This window comes from Telopea speciosissima, chromosome 8 (genome assembly GCF_018873765.1).
Source record: "Telopea speciosissima isolate NSW1024214 ecotype Mountain lineage chromosome 8, Tspe_v1, whole genome shotgun sequence".
Lineage (NCBI taxonomy): Eukaryota > Viridiplantae > Streptophyta > Magnoliopsida > Proteales > Proteaceae > Telopea > Telopea speciosissima.
Genome location: NC_057923.1, coordinates 64,380,648 through 64,405,957, shown reverse-complemented (window position 1 = coordinate 64,405,957; position 25,310 = coordinate 64,380,648). Strand labels below are relative to the sequence as shown.

At 39.5% G+C, this 25,310-nt stretch overlaps 1 protein-coding gene and 1 long non-coding RNA gene across 4 annotated transcripts; one reads left to right on the top strand and one right to left on the bottom strand.

Annotated features, from left to right (window-relative positions):
* Positions 1-1,860: 1,860 nt before the first annotated feature.
* On the bottom strand, positions 1,861-19,408 carry LOC122670342. Its single transcript, XR_006334198.1, has 3 exons — positions 19,234-19,408; positions 7,281-7,286; positions 1,861-1,872 (listed from the first exon to the last, which is right to left on the bottom strand). It is a non-coding gene; the product is annotated as an uncharacterized LOC122670342 (long non-coding RNA).
* LOC122670341 (PSME3-interacting protein) lies at positions 2,400-24,881 on the top strand. Of its 3 annotated transcripts, none has more exons than XM_043867181.1 (7): positions 2,400-2,506; positions 2,625-2,699; positions 9,877-9,934; positions 11,538-11,593; positions 20,059-20,121; positions 22,031-22,099; positions 24,481-24,881. In XM_043867181.1, the coding sequence occupies exons 1-7, from the start codon at positions 2,450-2,452 to the stop codon at positions 24,700-24,702; spliced, it is 600 nt and encodes a 199-aa protein (XP_043723116.1). In that variant the 5' UTR covers positions 2,400-2,449; the 3' UTR covers positions 24,703-24,881. The 3 variants fall into 3 exon arrangements, with proteins under 3 accessions (XP_043723116.1, XP_043723115.1, XP_043723117.1); XM_043867180.1 differs by having other exon boundaries at positions 24,475-24,881; XM_043867182.1 differs by lacking the exons at positions 9,877-9,934; positions 11,538-11,593 and having other exon boundaries at positions 24,475-24,881.
* Positions 24,882-25,310: the final 429 nt, after the last annotated feature.

Genomic DNA, 25,310 nt, shown 5'->3' with positions numbered 1-25,310 from the left:
TTTTAGTGGGCATTTAAAATGTTTGTGATTGGTGGTGGGTTTATATCATGAGTCGGCAGCTGAGAGATCAATATCTTTCATTTCAACTATTTTGACTTATAAAATCTAATAATTTCTTTCCTCACCCTCTTTTCTGTTTTGAGGTGGGACCGGATATGAAAATGAGGGAGTTGGCTTGATTTCTAATTTTTTATGAACACGTGAAACGTAAGGTTCACTATAGTGTATTGTTTTTAACCTTCCTTTTAAGATAGTTATATTTTGTGTTGTTTTTGTTAGGGTATGGGATCCGTTCCCATTTCGCTTTTGATTTTTCTTTTTGTCTTTTTGTAAGACTTTTGAGCTTAGACAGTTAAATAATGTGCATTAAGTTACAAACTATTTTTTATTTCTTGGCGAAAGTTTTTGTGCACAGCGCCATAGCCATGCAAAACAATCCTCTTATTTCTAAAAACTGATGTGAAAACAAGGATTAAACAACTGGAGTTGGATACATGGTCTTAAATCTTAAAAAATAAATCATAAATTTAAATTCGATTCCCAAACTTTGTGGTTTAAGAGTCATTGAAAAGCTCATTCCGATTACTTTTCAATGGTAAAATTGGAAACCAATTTGATTAAAATGGGATGAAAAAATTCTTTTGAAAGCAGAATCCACGGTTCAATGGTAAAAATCTTATATAAATAATGAGATAAAATTATGGGGGCTCAGGGCGAAATGATCGCCCCGCCCCCTGGATAACCCAAACTCCTCCCATGTCCCGTTCCATATGTCTGGGTGCAAGCTGCGGTCAAATGCGTTCCTTGACAAAGAACGTGCGCCCATAAATAATAGTCAGATCAAAGTTGCTTTCAAACCATTTTCAAATACTAAGAGTTTTAATGATAAAACTCACCTAATCATGAAGTTTGATCCGATTTCAATATCGTTTGACCAGCTTTGATTTGGATAGCCCTATTGGGGGCATTTGTTAATTTTTTCATTCATTTTCCTTGATCAGAATGGTCCAAAACATCATGTGGGTTTACGTAAGTTGGATTCCACATGTTATCCTAGGACGTCTATTTGTCACCGTTGTGCACCACTTTAATGTGACAAAATGAGATGTTTATACCCAAACGCCTAATTATCTTTCCAATTGTCACAACATTTTTGGGTATTCGAACGTTATAAGACGATATTTTGGGATAGGAATGACCCAAAGTGCCATCCCCCCCCCCCCCAACTATCATCCTAATAAAAGAAAATACATTTATTATCTCTAGAGATGCGAACCGTGTGGTGCACTCTCTAGCCTAGAGGGTCTTGTCTGTGGCAAGACAGACAATGTGGCCTTTATCCTCTCCTTGGATCCTGGATCTTTGTAATCAGGATGCTTTGTGCTCCTCTTGCCACCCTTTGAAATAAATTTTCTCTTTACAAAAACAAAAAAAACTATCATCCCAATTAAAAAAAAAAAAATGTTTTTCTGATTTTTGTCATTGATCTATTATAATAATTATAATTGCAAAAGATAAGAATTATAGGTTTTTTTAAAGATATTCTTATGCGCCTAATTTTAATTTTTTTTAACTGGTGCAATTATGAAGTTTATATTTGATTATCAACAATATATTAAATTTTTTAGGATATTTCTTTTCCCATTTACAACGGTTAAAAATTTTCAAAGAGAGAGTTTTTGGGTACTTTCTTTTAAGATGAGTTAATCTCTTAATAAGAGAAAAGTTTTGTTTAATCTGCTTTGGACTTGACACATAAAAATAGGAAAATTAAACATTTGGTTTCTAATTGTGGTTCTTTTATTATGAAATCTTGAGAAAATTCTAGTAAAAAGACAAATTGCCCATTAAACAAGCACTTAAATGTTTAGCCTATTTTAGGGTTTTGGATTATCATATTGATCCCTTGCCTTTGAATATATAGATATATATGTAAAATAAGGGTTTTGGATTATCATAATTTTTTTAATATATATCATTAATATATAATGTATTAAATGTATAAATATTTTAAAATATTTTAAATTATTTTAAAAAAAAAAATTTTGTATGTAAATTTTTTTATGTAAAAACAAGAATAAGATAGATAAAAATAGGGCAAGCTTGACCCATCCTGAGTCCGGTAAGGCCAGGCTTGAGCTGAGATATTTGAGGTCAACATTGGGATGGGCCAGGCCTGGAGGCCCTAGGTTGAGCCTTGTGGACCCGGGCTGTGTTTTCAAAGATCCGGCCCACCCTAGTTCAGCCTAGACTTGTTACATCCTTGTAAATGGCACAGTGGCCACGCTCCCAAATAGGAAACTTTATTTATTTTTTTGTTTCAATGAAAATTATACCCGGGGGAGTTTTCCTTCACCGTATGGTGTAACTATCTTTTGGAGGGGAGAGAGGGAGGGTGTTTGTAGAAGCAGATTTCGGAAGCCAGAGGATCGTTGGAGGAAATATCAGAATGGCGGAAGAATCCGCTCATCCTCTCAGGCTGGTGAATTTCGTCTCGGAGGAACAGGTTCATCTGACTACTCTAAACCCTAAACCGTAACCCGATTCCTGTATTTTTCTTTAATCCTAAATATTGGAATTCTGATACGTCTTTCCTCCCTCCTTTCGTTCTGGTGGTATTGCAGTTGGACCAAGCTAAAAAAACGAGGGGGGAATGTGCTGATGATGGCACAGCGCAGAGGGATAAGCCTCTCTTCGAGGTCTGTATATACATGCCTCCACTGTGTGTGTGTGTGTGTGTCGTGTTACTTTTCATATTGTTATTCGAATAAAAGGAAACTTCATGCTGTACATTTTAGTTCGGAAAAGGTCATTCATAGTAATCTGTTTAGTTCAGAAGAGGAACAGAAACTTTCGATAATGTAGTCAATTTTTCACTACCCAACTATGTTGAGAGAAAATAATATATTCTTGAGTGATCACCAGAATATACCCTATAGCCGGTTCAAGCATTCCTCCCCCACACCCCTTTTTTTTTTAATAGAGCAGTTTTAAGGCAATAATGGCCTATAAATAATCTCCGCTAAAGAATCCATGATTTGGTACTTCAAATATTACTTTTGCAATAGAATATTATCTTTCAGCTTACGTTCCTTGCAGGAAGGTGTTATGTTGGGGGTGTAAACCAGAAGATATTCCTATTAGCAGAACCATATGCCAAGTGAAGAGGGTACATCTTTGATGCCAGTAAATGTCAGAGATTTGTAGACATGCTAATCTTTCTCTCTCTAACTTGATTAAATGGTTTCTTGAGAAGCTATGTAAGAGTGTATTACTATGACTTGGAAAAAAAGCAGCCTTTACAATGATGCTGTACAATCTCAAACTGACCCTTGAACAGAGGCCCTCCAATACAATTCAAATCAGCCCAGCAGCCCACACCCCCCATGCAAAATGATCCCAAATATACTGTATATCATAAGTATTCGGTCCCCCCAAGTTCCAGGACATAGACATCCAAAATGACACTTTTATCTTTTCTTTCTTTACCATCCTGTGAACTGAAGATTCCTTGGCTTTAAATATTGTTCCATTTTTCTATCTCCATATGCACCAGCCCTTAGGAAAGGTACCATTCTTCGCATAATATTTGCGCGCTCCCTTTGATGTAGAAGTGCTATCATGGTTGGACCCACATGACCCGATATAGAAACCCAGACCTAGACAAATCGGTCCCAAAACTAGCTTTTTGGTTGAAAGGGGATTGGTAGGAGATAGAATTATAGTGTTCTATTTTATTATGTTATATTTTGGTAGGAGTTAGCTACCAAGGGGACTTTCTTTGAGTTGTTTGCTTATTTCCTGGTTGAGTAGTTTTCTATTGTGAGTTGGATTGCTTCTTATATATGCATATGATGGGGAGAGAGATGAATATTGTATTGAGAGTTTAGAGTTACTAGTTGTTACCATACTGTGTTGCGATTGTTGGTCGCTGGCTTCTCCTTCCTCTCCTCCACGCTTCTTCCCCATCGCTGGTGCACTCTTCCTTTCCCCATTCACTTATTTTCTCCTTCCTACTTATTATTTAAGCAAGTTTTGACCTGAACACCTATATAAATTCACTTATCCCTATCGAAGCTTGAGGACAACTGGCTCGAAATCAGGACAACAATTTATTTATGCCAAATATCATTTAAGTAAATGTTTCAATCAAATTCTAAAAGGATAAAAGCCAACCCCCAATTTAAGAACAAAAATTGGATTTTCGGCGATAGGTGAAATTTTCAACTTTCTAATGTTGGGTTTTTCTCAAATCTAAAAATTCAATGCATTTTAATATGGTAAAAGATTGCTAAAAACCAAAAGAATGGTAAAATATTCATTTGTTTTGATATCTAAAAAAATATTTTCATTCAAAGCAATTTTGACAGTATTTGTGCACACCAAATAAGGTTTGACCGGAACATAACTCCTTCAATATAAATCATTCCAAATGACACGCGAAGAAAAATGCCAATCGAAATGGTGTCATATGGAGGAGCTTTCAGAAAACACCAGGTTTATATTGAAGGAGTTTTGTTCCGGTCAAACCTTATTTGATACCATGTCCAAGAACAATATACACTATTAAACTTGGCTCAAAACCACATGTATTATTTTGAGTGTTCTTTATGTAAAACTAATGCATGGATTGGATTCAGAATGTCAAAACTAGGCAACACAACAAGAATCAGGGCAAAAAAACTTCTGGGCCTTGAAACCTAGGTTTCGAGTTGGCCTGGAGAAAGTACCAGAACCTGGGAAATCTTGGTTTTTGGTTGGTCGAAACCAGTGATGGCACAGAGTTCTTGATCATTGCCTAATAGTACCAATAGTTCCCTATGGTGACTTCGATCTCTCTCATCTGTCTCCCTTTATCTTTGAAACTTTGAGTGAGATATCTCCTTTCGTGAGTGATTCACGCACTAAAGCCTTAGCCCCCATAACCTTCTATTGAATGAAAATCCAACTTAAGTAATGTCTGTTTCTTCCTCTTTCTGCTAGGTTAATTTTCAGAGGTTTGGATCTCTTTCGTCAATTGGTTGTTTGATCTATTGTGACTTGTATCCATGGTTCAAAAACTTGTTTCGTTTCGCTGTTTCAATCATTATCGAGACGATCGAAATACCAAAATTTCAGTAGGTGCTTTTATTGGTCGTTTTGGTGGACAAACGGCCATAACAGGCTTCGATACTTCATTGGCCCTTGTTTTAGGCTAAATAAATATATGTAAACCTTCATATTGCAAAATAAGTCACACAAAATAGTGTTTTGGATTTGCATCCTTGGTTGGCAGTAAACGTCGAGCTATATTGTATACCTTATGTAATATTGCCTATTCTACACTTTGTTTTAGTAGTTAGTACTAGAAGACAAAATAAGAAAGTAAAACATGTAAGGGAAAAAGGAGCTTGTACAGGAGCATGGCTCCTGCGCCTAGACATAGGGACCCACAAAATGACCGCCTTTCCAATGAAAGGTGGAAATCCCGTCCCTGTTGATGCTTCCGTGCGCGCTTCCATTGGTCCCTGCGTTAGCACTAGGGCCATGCTCCCGGACAGAAAATTCTCCCCTAACAAGTAAATTATGCAACCATGGATGAAGGGACATAATGTTGATTAATTATTTAAGAAATAGTTAAAGTAGAAACTACAAAGTACAATTCACAATACATAGACACTCAAGTCCCAACAATACAATATAGTGTCTGTCTATTGATATGAACTATGACGTTTTGGATCGAGTCCACTCATGGTCCAATAGAGCTGACATGCATTTTCCTCCGACTGGATAACAAATGCATGCCACGTCAAGGTGTGCGAGAAGAAACGAATGTAGTTCTCCATAGCTGTCCTGTAAACGGCCTCGTCAGCATACTGGAGGTAACCTATCCTCGCGTATAGGTCACCATAATGTGAAGAACCAGCCACTGAGCCACTTTTAAAAGATGGTGTTGGCAGCATGCACGATTGATGGGCTGGGTAGGAGAAGAAGCTGCCGACAAAGGATGACCCAATATGTCTCTGCAAGGTTGGCTTCATACTCAAAACTAGGAATGGATGAAGAAGATGCATGCTCCCCCATGCCAGTGAAATGGCCATATGTACTAGATCAGCTACTGTCTCTGGTAGGACGGGGCATGCTAGTGCCCACTTCCTCTGCTGTCCCCTGAACTCATCCCTCTAAGAGTGTTAGACAAGCTATCATTGTCCATACAATCAGCTTGCTCATTTTGTTGGAATCGTCGATGAGGTGCTCTTGTGTATCCTACACGTGAGGAGGATGGACATGCACCATGATCCGTATCCTGTGTGGCATGCTCAAATTGGGTTTCCCCAGTGAATCGAATTGGCTCCGGCTCTTGCACCTCCTCTGCTTGGCCTTACTCATACCACCACCATCATCATTGTCGCCATTACTTCTAGGTGTAGACGGTGACGGTATGCGAGTCTGACCACATGAGGAAATGGACCAGTCAAGGTCCCCCTCCTCCTTATCATCTTGCCGAGTACAGGCTCGAACGGTCGGGGTGTCTATGAGTGTATCCGACCCTCTGAAGCCATATAGTCATCCACATCAGCACCCATCTAATTGGCTATATGGGGTTAGGCCTACCCCCAGGCTGACCCATCACCGGCTAACTCGATTTGCAAAATGTCGGCGAGCTTGATCTGGTTCTTCTTGTTCTCCATACCCAAGCGTATATGCTGCATCTTCAGCCTCAGATTGTAGTGCACATGCACCAAGTCAGCGAGACGTTGGTAACCTAATCGGCTGCGCCTCTTTGTGTGGATGAGCATAAACGTATTCCAGTTTTGCTTACAACCGGGGCAGAACATGTTTGGGAGAGGACCTTGATTATTATCTTCCTCAAATGTTTTGTCGAACCCCCATATAACACCCTCCATTCAGCTGCATTACAACAACTAGACATGTTATTTGCATTTCACAAGTTTTAATACAGATGGAAGTAAGAGAATAATATACTGAATTGCATACCAGAATCAGAAGTTTTGCCTGGCCATGGCTACAAAACTCCCCAAACCATCCCTTGAAACTTTTCTACACCCTTTTGGTTAATTGTTAATCCTAGGAACCCATTCGGAGTAATTACTTTTTATATTCACAAAGAGCTACAAAATTCACCTCATGGTTGCACAAAGCCTCTAGTACACTTCTTGGCTCCAACTTGCTTCACTGCTTCTACAAGTTTTGGATTCATCCCAAGTTTATGGTTATATTGATACTTGGGGTTTAGATAGTATTTTGGAAATTGACATATAAATATTGTCAATGTATACTAATATCTTGTATAAATAATGAAATGTAATGTGAATTAGACACATAAAAAAAAATACTCACCAGCCTTATGCAATGGATGCATAAGTTGAAGCTCCCAGTGGTCCTTTGATAATCTTCAGGAAGGTCCTGGTCCCATGTGGCATTGCATTGTAGACGTGATCCTTCATTATGTCCACAACAACATACAATTTTGGCATGGTGGACTTGAAAGTAAAGTGCACCATCCTCAGGACCGAGACAACTAAGCCCAAAACTTTCACCACCTTAGTCAACTGGGCCCAAAACTCCTCAGATGCAATGGTTGCTTGTGTTGCTCTTCCGTCAGGGGAACTCAACTCCGTTCACCCAAACCACTTCTCAGATGCAAACAAAGATCTGAGTCCGGCCTTCTTCGCCTCAAAGCTCTTTAATACCATATAGTTTATGGCAAATCTGGTGATGTCGAGCTTGACCAAGCCCCCTTTACACTTCTCCCTTAGAAGGTTCAGTGCAAACCCATGGTTGTAGACGAAGGTGCTCACCTGTCTCGCTTTCTCAACCACACTTTGCAATCCCATGGTTGTAGACAAAGGTGCTCATCTGTCTCGGTATTAGGTTGGCATCTATTGCCTGGAATTTCAGATCAAACTATGGTCATGTGAGGGAGTTTAAACACCTGAACTGAAACCTATTTTCTGCCTGGCTCATGGTCAAGAGGTTGAAGACAACCTCCTTGCTATATAAATTAAACCCTCCATTTTTTCAATTTACAAAAATACCCTTGTAGGCCTTAGTTATTCTATTTCTTTCATCCTTATTAGTAGTTTTCTAGAAACATCCCTACTTAAGTAATTGCTTCCAGTTTCGTCCTTATCTCTATTTCTCTTCACTTGTTGGTTCTGGTTTGTCTCTTTAATTATGACATTGTCACTACCTTTGTTATTTGAGTTATTTATCATCTGGGTGGGCCTATAGCAACCCATTATCCAGGTTATTGAACCCGACGTCGCATCACAGTCGGGTGCTGAGAGACCCAACTAACACCAACCACTGAGATAACTCTGCCCATGCTATATACAATGATTGCACCAGTGATTTAAATCCTTCTCCATTCTGAGCATAAGCAGTGCTTATTCCTTAACTCCTATCCTCTCTTGGCGAGATTTTTGATGGTCAAGATTTTTCTCTAATGATGCTGTCTACTTGAAGTCACAGTCACCTGTAGGGAACCTACTGATTCCATATCACTCTATGTGGACATTCTATGCCTCCTGTGTATGGAAAACTTGAAAAATCAAACTGTGAATCTCCCGTTGTGATTAGGGCTCCACATCCTTTGTATGATGGCTTTTCATAGTCCTTGCACTTTCTAATACTTGCGTCAGTTGCGCCCATATATCCAGCGTCCATTTATTCAAATTCCTTCTAAAAATAAGCACCCATGCTCTCTATCTATCACTAATCTCCATCTGATCTGATCCTTCGCTAACACAGTCCTGCTTCAGGTTATGGCAAACAAATCAGAAAATTGGTCCTCCATTGGCCTCCTTGGTTCCTGAAACCATACCAGAATATTTTGAGTTACCTAGTTTATGTACTTTCATAGCAAAGTTCATCTTGAAGCAGCATGGTCAGCACATGGAGTCCTTATACTTCTTAGTTTTCTCCTAGTGGAGGCCTGTTTGTGAAGGACAGATCTGGAACCTAGAAGCATATTCACTGCATGTGAGGACTGGATATCAAACAACTAGGCTTTCTTATCAAAGAAGATTAGTAATGATCATTTTTATTCTATTTTGAGCAAGTTGGGCAACTATTTTTTTCATCCAATCTTGAAAGTCCCCCCCCAAGTGAAAGGGGGAGGGGAGGAGTGATCATGATGTAATATCGTACAGGACATTATTGTGAATTTTTTGTTTGTGGATATAATGGTCTACCCTGATATGGCATGTCAAACGACACCAGTGCCATCTCTCTCTCGCTCTTTCTCCCTGGTGCATTTTTCTTCTTATCCTTCTCCATGAGCCTTAGCTACTAGTGAACAGATATCTATACAACAATGTTATTGGTGAAGCCTGATCTCAATCCAGAAAGTACAGTGGGGATCTTCGGAGGGCCGTTTCAGCCTCGAAGTGCGTCTGAATGGCCTAAAAATTGGATACATCACTGTCAGAGGCGGTGAGTCCTGTAGGGCTCGTCGAGACCTTCGAAATGATATGTATTTCGACATATGTTCAGTTCTGGTTCGACCCTGATCGGGTGGTCTTTTTGGGTCTCTAGGGGCATTTCTGTATTTTTCTGGGTTAGGGCTTTTTCTATTAAGTGTCCTTATCTCGTTGAGAGAGGCATGTGAGATTTGAGGGTTTGTAATATTCTTCAGAGAAGTAGTGAAACCTAGTTCTATCACCGGCTGTGGATGTAGCCTACCTTCTTGGGGGTGAACCATGTAAAATCTTTGTGTTGTGTGTTTGTGCGTTTGAGTTTTTCTCTTTATCTTCGTATTTCTTCTGCAAATCCCATTTCTGGGCTTTGTTTTTCTAACAAACAATCCTTTATTTGCATAATTTTTTTTGGGGTAATTTCTGTTGTTTTAACTTATTACCGTATTTTCTGCAGATCCTAAAGGAGAATAAAGACAAGAAAGATGCAGAATTCAGTGAACGGTTCAAGCATAGTGAGTTTCTTTTTTTTCTCATTGATTGAGTTATTCAGATCATAGTTGTCAAGACATCACCTGGGCGGGCTCTTAGGCATCTTGTTGGTCCTCCCTCCTACGCCTTGGATCGCCTAGACGCCGTGTCAACTATGATTCAGATTGTGAAAATCTTATACATATCTATAGCTTTATATGCTAACATCTTACCAGTAAAATTGGGGATTATTGAGCTGCAATGGTTCCGATGTTATTTTTCATTTGATTTCTGTTAGTAAACTGAGGACTTTGGAGCCTTTGCATGTCTTACCTAGAAGGTTCACCATCTTTAATACTTTCTGTTTTGAATGTTAAAATTTCAGTTCGAGGAAGAATGATGCTATCCTGGGTTCTATAACCCTTAAATTGGATCACTTTGGGTCCACAAAAAACGATTAAGGTCCAATAAAGAAGAAACAGTGGCAATTTTATAATTGAATGGAAGTTCAAGACCAATAAAGAAGAGGAACAGATAATGGGCTTAAGTGGATGCACATAAATAAGTGGGGTATTCTGGGGAATTAAATAAAAGTGGTAAAGATTCAAAGCAATTTAAAACATTAGGGCATAATTGTAATTCCTGGGAACAGTGTTTTTTGTTTTTTTTTTTTCCAACCTTCGATAAGAAGACAAATCCTTCTACCCAAAAAAAAAAAAGGATAAGAAGAGAAATCCAATGGTAGCTAGACTCAATTCAGGTGGAAGATCTCAGTTGATATAACACTATTCAACTCAAAATTTCAGAGTAAGGTTGTCAACATGTAGGACTCTTGAATCCAGTCAACAAACACCCCAACCAGCATTCACAAGGTAATTAAAATTTCTCTGAACTCCATCCTTGCGGTTAAACAGAACTCAGGTTTGGTCGAAGACCTGGTTCTTATCACAGTGGTTGTGTACATTTGAACACCCTATGAAATTTCAAAGAGCACAAATATGAATTGATGGGGTTTATTCCAAGTATGGTGGGCTGCAAGTAGCTCAGTGGAACTCAGGGAGTCAGGGATAGGAAAGAATAAGAGGAAGAAAGACAGATAAGAAGGTAAGTAAATAGAGGAAGTAAAGAAGAGATCTGATCTGGAAACTTGAGGAATCAGAAGAAGAAATCCAGACCAGGAAGGGAGGAGAGAATCACCAGTTGAACTGGTTTAAGCTCTTGCAGCCATTGACAGACTTTCAAATTTATTCATTCCAATCTAGCATGCATCAATTACATGCTTTACTTAAAGAGGATGATAATAAAAGACTAACTGGAGTCTAAAATTGACTTTGACAGCAACTACTACTATCATTATCTAAAGTCAAATTATAAAATCAACCCCTAAAATAATAAAAACTCTTATTTGCCCCTAGTGGCATAGCTGCATCAAAGAGAGAATTGTTTTTATCCATCTTCCATTTTCCTTGTTTTATTCATTGAATGCTTACAATTTTTACCTTGAAAGGAGGAACTTTTAGGGGTTAAATTTTCAGTTTGAGGAAGAAGCAATTGTTTCTATTCATCCTCCCTTTTTTCTGTGTTATTCACTGAATGCTTTTAATTTACCTTGAAAGGAGGAACTTTAGGGACTCTGTTCTTTCGCAGGACCACCCAAAGCCCTGGATGAAGATGAGACAGAGTTTTTGGAAAAACTGCAGATGGTGAGCATGGGTTTTAAAGCACTTCACTAAGTGGGTATGACGACAACAACAAACTGGGATTATAATAGTGGCCTGCTGTTTGAAGTGCAGGCCATTTTGTTCTTGTTTATTAGAAAGAAAACTATGGTAGATTGCTTACCAAGATGGGTTTGAGGGTTTTTATTTTATTTTATTTTTCCATTGATGTTGAACTCTTATTAACTCAAGAAAGCTTTATTCAGTCAGCCCGATTAAGTGGGTTGGTTACACGACTTGTGCTTTGCTATTTCAATCTCCATTGATGCCAATATTACCCTCAAGTTATTGATACATGCAGTTTGTTTTGTGTAATATAGAAGTGCATCATGTTGTATGTGCTTTAGTAGGGAGATCAATAATGTAACTTCATGGATGAGATGTTCTTTGTACCGTTCTTGGCTTATGTTTGTTCCGTTACTCTTCGGCATGTGATCAGTTGCTGTTTAAGTGTTGATTAGTAACTGCATTTTGTAGTTGGATGGCTGACCAGTTGACTCAGTGTGTACTTCAAATTATTTTAATTGCTGTCTTTTGTTTTCTCATATTCTTTTGAAATAGTGAAAGTAAAACATGTTGAAAAACCTAGGGTCAAAGTAGAAGACAGGATGCCAGCGTCTTGTCCTGTTGGGGCTTAACCATGTTGTTGGAGAGAGCTAATTCATTGCAGTACATGTGGATGTGGTATGGTGTATGGCCTTATCCTCCATCTTCTTCTTCTTCTTCCCATTTTCTTTTAGACTGGTAGTGAACTATCCATCACTGAAAACAGAAGGAAAGAACAACAGTAAATGAAGTACTCGGGCGTGGCCATCTCAACCATCCATTTTCAATTCTGCTCCAATCCAACTGGATTACTAATTGGGTTAAGACTTAAGACGGGTTCTCCTGTTTATTCAAGTTATCAATGGTTTGGTTTTGGTTCAACCCATTTATATGAACTTCCTATTCTCTCTAAGCCGTGATGTCTCTACACACATACCCTCTTCTCTCCAGCTCCCTCTATGCCCTCCCTACCCTCGTGCATTCTACCTACTCCCCCTTCTCTCTAACCATCCATCAACTCTTTGCAATCTCTTCCCCTTCCTCTCTCTCTTGCACCCTTCCATCTGCCCTTCTCTCTTCTCTCCTACCTCTCTCTCCTAGTCTCTTCCCATATGCCCCTCTCCCTCTCCCCCTGTGACCTTCAATCTTCCTCACTTTCCCAATCCTCTCTCCCCATCTATGCCTCTTCTTACTTTTCTTACCACAGTATTTCTTGTTCTTTTTAATCTGTTCCCCCCCCCTCTCTCTGGTGCAGTTGGATTAGACATTAATCCCTATTCCCCTATGGAGGCCAATGTGCAAGCTTGGGAGGCCCATAAGGTGCTGGTGGCAGTCCAATAGGCTGAAATTGACCTTTGGGTAGTTATATTATAGATTGGACCCTTTATTTTCTTCGGTTTCATTGTAATAGGCCTAATTTATAAGCCCTTAAAGTGGGGATAAAGTTAGTACACGGGATTAGTTGATGAGTGTTTGAGGTAGAATAGAATACTTAATAGTTAGATAGAGTTGAGTTTTGAGTTTATTTACTTTATTGAGTGTGTGAGTGTAATTAGGAGTCCTTTTATGAGTCAAATTAGGAATTTTATAAGGTCTTTATATATGTAATACACCCTCATCAATTAGAGATGGTTTGAGTAAAGAAGATGAGTTTTTTCTTTCAAGAGTTCTGTTGCTATTAAGCAGTGCATACGGGATTGGTATCCCAAATTTCATTTTTTCTTCGTCCCCAAAAGATCGATCTCATCTTTTTTCCTCTCCTTCCATCAATTTGATTTCTTTCCTTAAAATGCAATTGTTTCTTTTATCTCAGATCTGATCACAGATTTCATTATTGGGTCTACTTAATCTGGATTTTAAGATTGTTTTATTTGGTATCAGAGCAAACCTAACCATGGATTCCTTTGTGTTTAAGACTAGAGTTCGCTTGCCTGACGTGAAGGTTGCTAATTTATTCATTGATGAGGGACAGGGTGACAATTTCATCTTGCGGTCTGTGGTGGACATGTTATAAAACAACAACAACAATAACAACAACAGCAACAACAATAACAACAACACAGCCTTACCCAACTAAATGGGGCCGGCTACATGGATCCTTGAAAGACTGAGACTAAAAAAGAATAATAATTATAAAGGGAAATAGCACAACATCATCTGCAAAAAACACAAAAAGGCCACCTAAAAGGGGCAACATGTATCGAGGTCCTCCAAACATCTCTATTCAATGCCATGCTAGAGAGGAGGCCCAAACTATGCAAGTCCTTCCTCACTACATCTGCTAGGGTCATTTTAGGCCTACCCCTAGCTCTTTTAACTCCTTCAATTTGAACTCCTTCGAACTGGAGCATCTAGAGGTCTCTGTAGCATATGACCATGCCACCTCAAATGAGTCTCTCATAGCTTCTCATGTATAGGGGCTACTCCCAACTCTGCTCTAATATGGTCGTTCCTAACTTTGTCCTTCCTAGTCTTTCCACACGTCCATTTCAACATCCTCATCTCCCCCAGACTTATTTTATCAACGTGCCGCTTCTTCATTGCCCAACATTCCACACCATACATCATGGCAGGTCAAATGGCAGTCCTCTAAAAATTTCCCTTGAGTTTTAAAAGAATACGCCGATCACATAGAACACCGACTTGCACCTCTCCACTTCAACTATCCTATTTTAATTCTCTGGGAAACATCATCCTCTATATCGCCTTCTTTATTTACGATAGAGCTCATGTATCTGAAAAATCCACTGAGGTATCTCTTTATCCTTGGTATTGACCACCTCATTCGCCGTCGTGGTGTTTTTAAAGTTGCACACCATGTAGTCTGTCTTTTGATCTACTTAAATTAAGACCTTTTGATTCCAAGGTAGATCTCCACAGCTCCAACTTGGGGTTAAATCCCTGTTTTTGTCTTAGAAACATCATCCTCTATATTGCCTTCTTTATTTACGATAGAGCTCAGGTATCTGAAAAATCCACTTTGAGGTATCTCTTTATCCTTGCTATTGACCACCTCATTCGCCGTTGTGGTGTTGCTAAAGTTGCACACCATGTACTCTGTCTTTTGATCTACATAACTTAAGACCTTTTGATTCCAAGGTAGATCTCCACAGCTCCAACTTGGCGTTAAATCCCTGTTTTTGTCTCGTCCACTAATAAAATATCATCAGGGAAAAGCATACACCAAGGGATCTCATCTTGTATGTCTTGAGTTAAATTATCCATGATAAGCGCAAACAAGTAAGGACTTAAGGATGATTCTTGATGTAGTCCAAGTGCAATTGGGAACTCACCACCATGACCCCCGTAGATCTTACGCTGGTCACCATGCCGTCATACATATCTTTAATTCAACAACAGCAACAACAAACTCAGCCTTATCCCAACTTAATGGGGTCGGCTACATGGATCCAAACACACAAAGGGAAATTGAGTTCTAACAAAAAGAATGGGGAAAGAGAGGAAAAATGGAAAATGACAAATGACAAATGAAAGACACAATAAGAAAGAAGAAAGATAATAAGATAATAAGCGGGAAGAAGCCCAACCCAGCACGACAGGAGAAACACAGCCAAACGGGATCCGCTACATGGATCCTTGTCCTCCAATAGGCCCTATCCGAAATCATACTTGGTACAAGACCTAGGCTATGCATGTCCTTCCTCACCACTTCTCCTATGGTCATTTTAGGCCTGCCCCTAGCTCTTTTAGCTCCGTCAATCGTGATCATATCACTCCTCCTTACTGAGGCGTCCCTAGGCCTCTGAAGAATATGACCATACCACCTTAAACGACTCTCTCGAAGCTTGTCATTGATTGGGGCGACTCCCACGTCCGCTCTAATACGTTCATTCCGTACTTCATCCTTCCTTGTTTTTCCACACATCCATCTTAACATCCTCATCTGCACTGTACATCATAGCCGGTCGTACAACAGTTCTATAGAACTTTCCTTTAAGCTTTAAAGGAATATGTCGGCCACACAACACTCTAGACGCACCTCTCCACTTCATCAATCCCACTTTAATTCTCTGTGAAACATCATCCTCTATGCCACCTTCTTTACTTATGATTGACCCCAGATATCTAAAATAGTCACTTTGTGGTATCTCTCTATCCTCAATGCGCACGATTTCAATATCCATCGTAGTGTGATTAAAATTACACATCATATACTTAGCCTTTAACCTATTAATCTTAAAGCCTCTTGTCTCCAAAGTTGACCTCCAAAGCTCTAACTTAGAGTTGATCCCTTTTTTGTCTCATCCACCAAAATGATATCATCAGCGAAGAGCATACACCACGGGATCTCATCTTGAATGTCCTTTGTTAGATCGTCCATGATAAGAGCACATAGATATGGGCTTAAGGCTGTTCCCTGGTGTAATCCGACCGTAATAGGGAATTCTCTTCCTCGACCTCCCACAGATCGCACACTAGTCACCACGCCCTCATACATATCTTTAATGACATCCACAAATTTGCTAGAAACTCCTCTCCTCACTAGGACACGTTGGATTAAATCTCTAGGTACTCGGTCATAAGATTTTTCCAAGTCAATAAAGACTATATGGAGATCCTTCTTGCTTTCTCTATATCTTTCCATGAGCCTCCACAATAGGTAGATAGCATCAATCGTGGATCTACCTACCATATAGCTAAATTGGTTTACCGAGATATGAGTCTTTCTTTTCAAATAGGCTTCAATAACCTTCTCCCATAGTTTCATAGTCTGATTCATAAGCTTAATGCTTCTATAGTTGTTGCAACTTTGGATATCACCTTTATTTTTGTAAATCGGGACTACAATGTTTCTTCGCCACTCATCTGGCATCCTCCTTGTGTTTAAAATCTTGTTAAACAGATTGGTTAACCAATGAACCCCACAGCTACCAAGGATTTTCCACACTTCTATTGGAATCTCGTCTAGGCCTGGGGTCTTACCGGTTTTCATCTTTCTTCAGGCTACTTTAATTTCTGCCACACTAATCTTTCTTATGTATCTATGATGTGTGGTGTCTTATTGGAAAAAGGAATCGTCCGGGTCATTTCTACTCGACCTATTTCCATTTAGTAGGTCACAAATATACTCATCCCATCTCTTTACAATGTCCTCATCTCTCATCAATACTCTTCCATCAGCACTCTTGATGCACCTCACCTGATCAAAATCCCTCCTCTTCCTTTCTCTCATCTTAGCTATCTTATAAATAGCTTTTTCTCCTTCTTTGGTGTTTAGGTTGGTGTAGAGGTCCTCATATTTCTTCGCCCTAGCCAACCCCACAGTCTTCCTAGCTTCGGTTCTTGCATCATTATATCTCTTTTTATCCTCGGTTTCTTTAGTCCTTCGCCAAATCTTAAAATAATCTTTCTTGGTCTTAATGGCTACTTGGACTTCATCATTCCACCACCAAGTCTCCCTAGGGGCTTGACGACTATCCTTTGCTTCCCCTAACACATCTTTGGCCGTCCTCTTAATACATGTCATCATCTCGTTCCACATCACATTGGTGTCTCCCTCAAAGTTCCACTTTCCTTGTTTGAGCATAGTATCGGTAAACCCGTAAATGATATTTAATTATGTCAACATATTTACATGGCACCCTTCTCTTCTCTAGAATGTGCCAAATTAGCTCTTTAGGGACTCTATCATAGGCTTTTCTAGGTCAATAAAGACCATATGAAGATCCTCTTTACCCTTTCTATACCTTTCCATGAGTCTTTAAGTAAGAATATAGCTTCCATCGTGGATCTACCAGGCATAAAGCCAAATTGGTTGTCCGAAATAGTCGTTTCTTTCCTCTGGTGGGTCTCAAATCTGAATAACCCTCTCCCTTAACTTCATCGTGTGGCTCATTAGCTTTATGCTTCTAAGTTATTGCAGCTCTGAATATCACATTTATTTTTATAAATCGGGACCACAATGCTTCTTCTCAAATCATCTGACATTTTCTTTGTACTCAAAATCTTGTTGAACAGCTTGGTTAGCCAGGAAAAGCCACATAATCCTAAGCTCTTCCACACTTCGATAGCGACTCCGTCTGGGCCTGGAGTCTTGCCTATTTTCATCCTTCTTAAAGTCTCTTTGACTTTAGACACCCAAATATTGTGTATATATTGCCTTCGCAAAAGGTTTCAGCTCTGGAAAGGGAGGCTTTTTCCTTATGCTGGCTGCCTTTAATTGATATGATCTGTGCTTCAATCCTCTTACATCTATTGGTCTGGCGTTTTTGGGATCCCTCAGTCCACTATTTCAAAGTTGGTATCCCTTATGTTCGCCTTTCTTTGGAAGGGCTGTGAATCCTGTGATACATCTAGGTTTCTCCACCCTATCAGTTGGGCCTCTATTTGTCTTCCTAAAGATGAAGGAGGCTTGGGTTTGAGAAGGATCAAAGATGTTAATCATGTGGGTATTATTAAGCGTATTTGGAAGTTAGTGGCTAAGAAGAGTGTTTGGGTTGACTGGCTCTACTCTCTCCCCCTGCGCAATGATTCTACGGCTCCTTCTTTCTCTAATGCTTCTTGGGTTTGGAGGAAGATCTTGAAGCTCATGCCTCTTGCTTATGGGATTATCAAATCTCATATTGATGATTGGACCTCTACTAGATTCTGGCTTTATATGGCACCTTTATGGAGTTCTTCTGCTCTCAGTTGGTGATAAAGCTATCTATAGCTCCATCTTCAACAGGCTAGACATGGTTTCAGATCATAGTTGTCACGGAGCCTAGGCGAACCAAGGTGGTCGAGGGGGCACAAAATTAAGGTGACACCAGCAAGGCACCTAGGCGTCGCCTAGGTGACCAAGGCGCCAATCCAGACAAAGCTGCCTGGACGCCTAGATGTCGCCTTGGAAACTATGTTTTAGATATTATTCGGCAAGATGGTTGGCCTCCCCCCCTTTGGTTGCCATCTGGAGTGCCTTGCTGAGCATCTCTAGAACTATTGGGAGTGGTGATGTCTCTTGGTCTGCTTCATCTTCGGGCCTCTTCAGTATCAAGTCTGCTTGGGATCTCGTCAGGGCTCGAGGTAGCATCAAGGTTTTTGGTGCAATTTGGTCTGGTTCAAGGGCCGCATCCCTCACCAAGCTTCACTGTTTTCATTGGCTGCCTCCCTACACAGTCTTTTCTCATTCACCATCAGATTCCTGTATTGCCCCAATGCTGCCTTTGCTGGAATGCCTGTGAAGATGTGGATCACATTTTTTTTTGACTGCCCTTTCTCTTCTACAGGTTGGCATGGTTTACAGGACAAATGTTAGCCTAGGAGAAAAAAAAATTATTATCTTTTGAAGTGAAATCCAAGATTTCGGGGTCTGCCAGGCGCTGTGTTGACTCCCCTAGTTTAAGCTTATTGTAAATTCCTGGGGCCTTTCCCCCTCTATTTTAAAATCTCAATCCTCTTCCCCTTTGTAAAGGCTGGGATTTGTTTTTGTATATTTATTTCTCGTTTCTTCGTAATGATTTTTTTTTGTTCAACCCCCCCAAAAAAACTAAACAACTAACTAATTACAACTCAAACACTATACCATTTGTTTACGGTACATTGTATTGTTCCACAGTAGTACGGCACACTTTAACAACAACCATTCTTGATCATTTATTACATGTTTGATTTATCAATTTCAGTTTCCAAGGATACACAAACATTGGATTGCACATGTATGTGCATTGTCAGGTTATATGCCCTTCCTGCATGTTCATTGACACCTACATTCCTCTGTGTGTGTACACTGCTATACTTCTTTCTGTGCTTGGATATCCATCTACAAATGAGGCCTACTAATAATTGCTTGAGTTGAATGAATGTCCGTCTGATCATGGTTCAAAATTTCGCGATATATCGCCGAAATTTCGGTAATTTCGACACTACCGAGACGAGATGGGCTTCCGAAATGAAAAAATGTTCAAATTTCGGTATATTTTGGTATTTTTAAACAATGTGTATTTAACTATTTATACATTAGGATCCGACCGTATACTGTCAGTCAAGGGTGCAAACCCAAAACACCACTTTGAGTTCATTTTTTTTCAATATGAAGGTTTAAATGTGTTTATTTAGCTTAAATAAGGGTGTATATGAAGTATCAGGCCTTAATATGGCCAAAAACCCACCGAGATGGAGTGCTGAAATATGGCAGAAAAAATACCATATTTCACCGAAATTTTGGAATATTTCAGAAATTTCGACCAGCCCGAAACGGCGAGACGAGACGAAATTTCGAACTATGCATCTGATGTTATAGAGAGTTGATACTAATTTGTCTGTTGTAGACAGTTGCATACTGATCTTACTTTTATATTTTGATTCTCACTTGCACTATCAATTTCCTGTCTTGCGCCTGCCACTTGCATTTTCAAGAACAATTTGTTTTTTCTTCTTCTGAAGTTTCAATTGTTTATCTGTAGTCAAGAAGGGAAAATGAGCGGCAGCTGGCAGAAGAAGAAGCCCAACAGCTGAGGAGCTTCCAGGTGAATTTTCTTACCAGTTACGAGTAATGACCAGTTTCTGTTTTATAACATCAAGGTTAACAAATTCTACTAGTCTGAATGTTTGAGTTTGTCTACTTAGATTAAATTCAATCAACCATCTAGAGGGAGGGGAAATCAGTTTATCTAGAGGTTATTTCTGTGAAGCTCTCCTCCCTCCCCCAACTTTTTTTAAAAAAATAAGTAGAATGTGAGTAGTACTAGAAATTAAAAAAAAAATTAGGGAGAATAGTCCAATACATGGTATGCCATGTGCTTGAGGAAATTAAGTTTGACATGTTGCTGATTGAAAGTTTACCCTACCGGAATGATAATTCCAGCCCTCCCTTACTGTTATTTTTGCTGTTACTGTTACTGTTATTGTTACAATTACTGATACTCTTACTATTACTATCACTATCACTGTTACCATTGCTGTATTCCTTGTCTGACAAATAAGGAATCCATTGCACCCCATGGATTCCTTATCTGGTGGCCTTTTTGTGCCGTGCGGCAGGCTGATATGGTTGATCATACTGTGTATAGATAGAGCACCACATAGATAGTCTTCACTCTACATGGCAAATTTCATGGCCAATCTCAACCACGTGGTTCACCATTCAATGGATTTTCTTATGCCTCTTTTTCTTTTAATTGGGGGGGGGGGGGAACAATTTAATCATCATTTTTTTAATGATTACGGTGTCGCAACCCGCCATTGTCTTGACCATTGGCACCCCATGGGTGTTCTCCTTCTCTTAGCTGGTGGAAGAGCTATATACAGCTCTTGTTTTAGTAGGCAACCTTTGGTTACAGAGATCATTTGTCAGGGTGGCCTTCTTCCTCTCCCCTGTTTTCTGCCATTTGGGATGCCTTGCCTTCCATTCCCAGAAGGCCTAGAGGTAGGGGAGATATTGTGGTTTGGATTGCTTCTTCTATGGGCCTATTCTGCTCCAAGTCGGTTTGAGACCTTAGTAGAGTTCATGGCACCTTATCCCCTGGCGCAAGTTAGTTTGGTTCAAGAGCTACATCTCCCGCCATAGCTTCACTGTTTGGCAGGCCCTCTCCAAGTGCCTCCCAATACAGTCTTTTTTCATTCATCCTAAGATCCTTCTATTCTAGAGGGAATGGATCTGGGTGGATAAGTCTGTGACGTAGTGGGTAAGCTTGCCTTTGGTGGCACCATTAATCATAGTTGGATGGAGTGAAATCTCAGAAACTGGTTTTCCAACTCCTGATCTTTTCAGCAGATTTGGGATTCCATAGCTTTCGAGGTCACTTGCAATCTATCTTCAGTCACCTCTCATTGTGTTGACTCCCCAAGGAACAGGCATATTGTTGTTTCCTGGGACCTGCTCCATTCCCTTCTTCAGCCCTCTATCTCCTCTTCCTTTGAGAGGTTTTGCTTTGGTTGTATTTAGTCCGTTCTGTATGGTTTTTTCTTTCCCCTCATAGGTGCTCCTTATATCTCCTCCTACTTTTGGTAATGAATTATTTATTCACCCAAAATAGATAAGATGGGTAGTGTTGTAGGGGGGGGGGGGGTGAGGACTAAATTTTTTTGATAAAATTCTGCTGTTGATTGATCATTAGCTAGTATTATAGGTGTGTTGGAGAAATTGGAATGGTCACTGGGATGGAAGATTCTAGTCAAATCACCATGGAAAGTGGTCTATTGTTGCTCGGCAAAGAGGAGAACAGGGTTATAGACTTTCTGACTTATCATAGTTGAACATCAAGATCTAAAAGAGTAGAAGGAAGTCTTTAACAGAAACAGAATTAGGAACTTGTTTCTCCGTGTTTTCTTATCAGGTTGAGTTTTTATGTGCATCTAAACTTTTGTCGATTGTCAGTTGGTCACTGTTGGGTGCTTACAATATTTCATCTGCTTACTGTTTCTGTTTCATTTCAGGCAGCAGTAGCAGCTCATTCTTCAATCATACATGAACTTAAGGAGACACCATCTGTACCTAAAGTTGAGGTGAGCTGTCAGTCGAACTTGTGATTTGCGTGTCTTTTGTTACATGTGTAGATGCTATTTAGGCACAAAAATGAACAACCTATTAAAGAAAGATTGAGAGATTTAGGCAGTTTGTTTTTGTACCTGTTTTTATTTCTTCTTATTAATTTTTTTTTAAAATCATTTCTGCCTGTTGTTATCAACACTGGAGCTTCTTTAGCCTGTTAAGGGATAGAGTTCCAATTTTTCCTTTTGGCTGTTACATATAAGACTCAGTGAAGTAACCACAAAAACAGCTTCTATAAATGCCATTTTTCCCATGTGGCTTGGGAGACTGATGCAGTGGACAGGGGCTCCGGCATTTGATCTAGTCTGCCATGAAAATCATCTATGTGATGCAGATCCGAGGTTCCAAAACCCGGCTTGGTTCGCTGATGGGCCCACCCAATCAATAAAACTCTCAAGTTTTAAAAGGAAATTGCAGATTGGTAAATAACCAGAAATTTCTAGTGGGTCAAAGACATAAAAGGAATTAGTATTTGTTATCCTGGGACAAACTTGGAAGCAAATATAAGGTAAAGGCTAGGTGGTAATAAAGGAGAGAAAGAAGGTTATTTTGGAAAGTGAAATAATAAAACAAACTCCCAATATGAGGTTGTCTTCAACCTCACGATGGGAGAAGAACACAGCCCAGCGGTAAGTCGTTAACCATCTCCATCTCGATTGATAGAACTCCTTAAGGCAAATCTGATTGGACTGAAATTTCAGGGATAAGTTCTTATTTCAGGGACTTCACACCCACACCCAATAGGAGGTTGAATCACCAAATAAACAAGGGGGTATTCAGTTCTGAAATCAGACCTGGCTGTAAAAGCAAGGCCAGATTTGATCTCAGTCAAGAGGGTCTCATCAGGAAGTTACGAATGAAGGTGAATCTCCAAGGGCTTGAATCACCCTTGACCAGCGATTGATATTCCAAAAAGTGAGGCTGAACAAAACAATATTGAGAGAGATCAACTCTATCTGTCACTAACCAGTTGCAGCGCAAAACAGAGCATGCCTACAGAATAACTGTGTAAAGAAACGAAAATGAAGAATAAGAAAAGAATATGACCAAATATTCTAAGTAAAGAATTAATTCAGCAACTTAAATTGAACCAAATATAACCGGTTCAATTGAACTCACCCAAAACAACTTAGAATTAAACTTTGTAAAGAAACAAACTAGCTAATCCCGTATGCAACCTTATTACCCATAATTTAGGCCCATAAAGTGGCCTATTACATTGAAAACCCCATGGACCAGATGCCCAACATGTATACAACCCAACCCTAGACTAATTCCTAGGCAAACAAGCCCAGTTTGGTGATGAATCTGCATCACCTAGACTCTAATCCTATAATTGAATAAAACTCTTATGACTAAAAATAGAGTTTCAATCTAATTTGGACTCTCAACCCTACGTAGCTAACACCCAATACCAAATAATTAAATAAACTTCAAATTACGAATATCCCATTAAATAGAAAATATCCTAGACAGCCCTACTGAGCCATAAAACTGGGTTTGGACCTAACCCATTTTACACTGGGTTTCCAGACCAAGCCAAGATGGTCCAACCATTGATGTGCACCTGCATCACTATGTCAAAATCAGGTAAAGCACTGGAATACAATGACACGAGTTCTCCTTGGTGTGACTAGTCAGCCTCATCCAAGTGCATCATTTCTGGCTTTCTGCAGTTATAGGGAATTGTTGATTTTTCTCTTGGGTTCCTGATGGAGACAGTATATCTTGCCTGCATTAAATTTGATAGTCTTATAAGGCACCCATTTATGGTCTACCAGTGGGATAGTGGGACAGGTTGCATATTCCTAAATGGTCATTACCATGTATTAATTGAGTCGTTTGATTTTTTGCTAGAAAGTTAGATTTTCTGCATAATTAGTGCAGGTCCCATTTAAGAAGACCATCTGTTTTCCTCTGATAGTTGTGTACTGTAGCCCCATTTTTTAGACTTGGCTTCCTTTGGATCCTTTGAATTTAAACTCCCTTTAGTTTAGGATGGATGAAGTTACAGTTTAAGAGTTTAGGTCCTCAGATTTGATTTGGCTTCTGGTGATTAGCCAAGAAACATTCAGGTAATCCCTAATTTTACATCTCACAACTTCAAATAGAGATTCATGCACTTGTTTGTTTTGGGTTTTGAACTGCAGAGATATTCTAGTGCACTCACATCGTGTTGACAAGTTCCTGATCCAATGGGAATCAAGAAATTCCTGTGGGGTTTTTTTTGCTCTTAGGAATCTGAGCATAAATTTAAAGTTTACTACTGGCAGCGAGATCTCTGTGTCAAGTTTAATTTATCTGACCGGGCAATCTGTTTCTGCTTCAGGACCAGAAACCACTGGGAAAGCAGAACCCCAGGAATCGACCATTAGGTGGGTTGATTATTACAGTCAAGCCACAGGCAAAGAAGGCAAAGACAGATGCAGCAAGTTCAGAGAAACCACCAGACAAAGTGAATGGAACTAACTGTAATATTGACAAATCACCTGACATTGCTGAGAATTCTCTTGGAGGCTTGGTCTCATATAGTGATGAAAGTGACGATGATAGTTAACCTTGTTATAGCCTAGTTTGTTATTGTACCTTAAATCTAGTTTTTTTCTCTTCTTTTTTTTTAATGGGGCCAGATGGGGGGGGGGGGGGGTTGGGGTTCTACATATGCATTTAGTCTGTTTTATTGGAACTTTTTATATGCATTTAAGAAATTGCAAGCCCCCAAAAGTATTGGGACTCTGGTGAGTTCGGCAAATATTCAGTATTTCAGTTTCATTGATCATATACATCGCCAACCTTGGCCCTTGGCTGAATTGATGTATTCTTGCACTGTGGCAATTAAATTGGCACCTCAATTATTTCCCCATGAACAGTTGGCACTGAAATTTTCTGAAGAGTTAGCCACACGGTCATGTATTCATGCGTCAAGTTTCAGTCCAAGCACAATTGATGACATGGTTGAATAAATCTTTTGGAAAATGATTGAAAAGTCAATGGTTGGATGATGGAAAATAAAGGATTATGGTTTTAATGGTGGGTTAGATGGTTTAATGATTGGAAGAAATTTTGCATGTAGCCCATCCAGGGGATTCACCCATCTTTCACAACTCGAGATGGTTTGCTGGTAACCAAAGAATCACTCCTGTTGATTATGTCGTAATCTTCTCA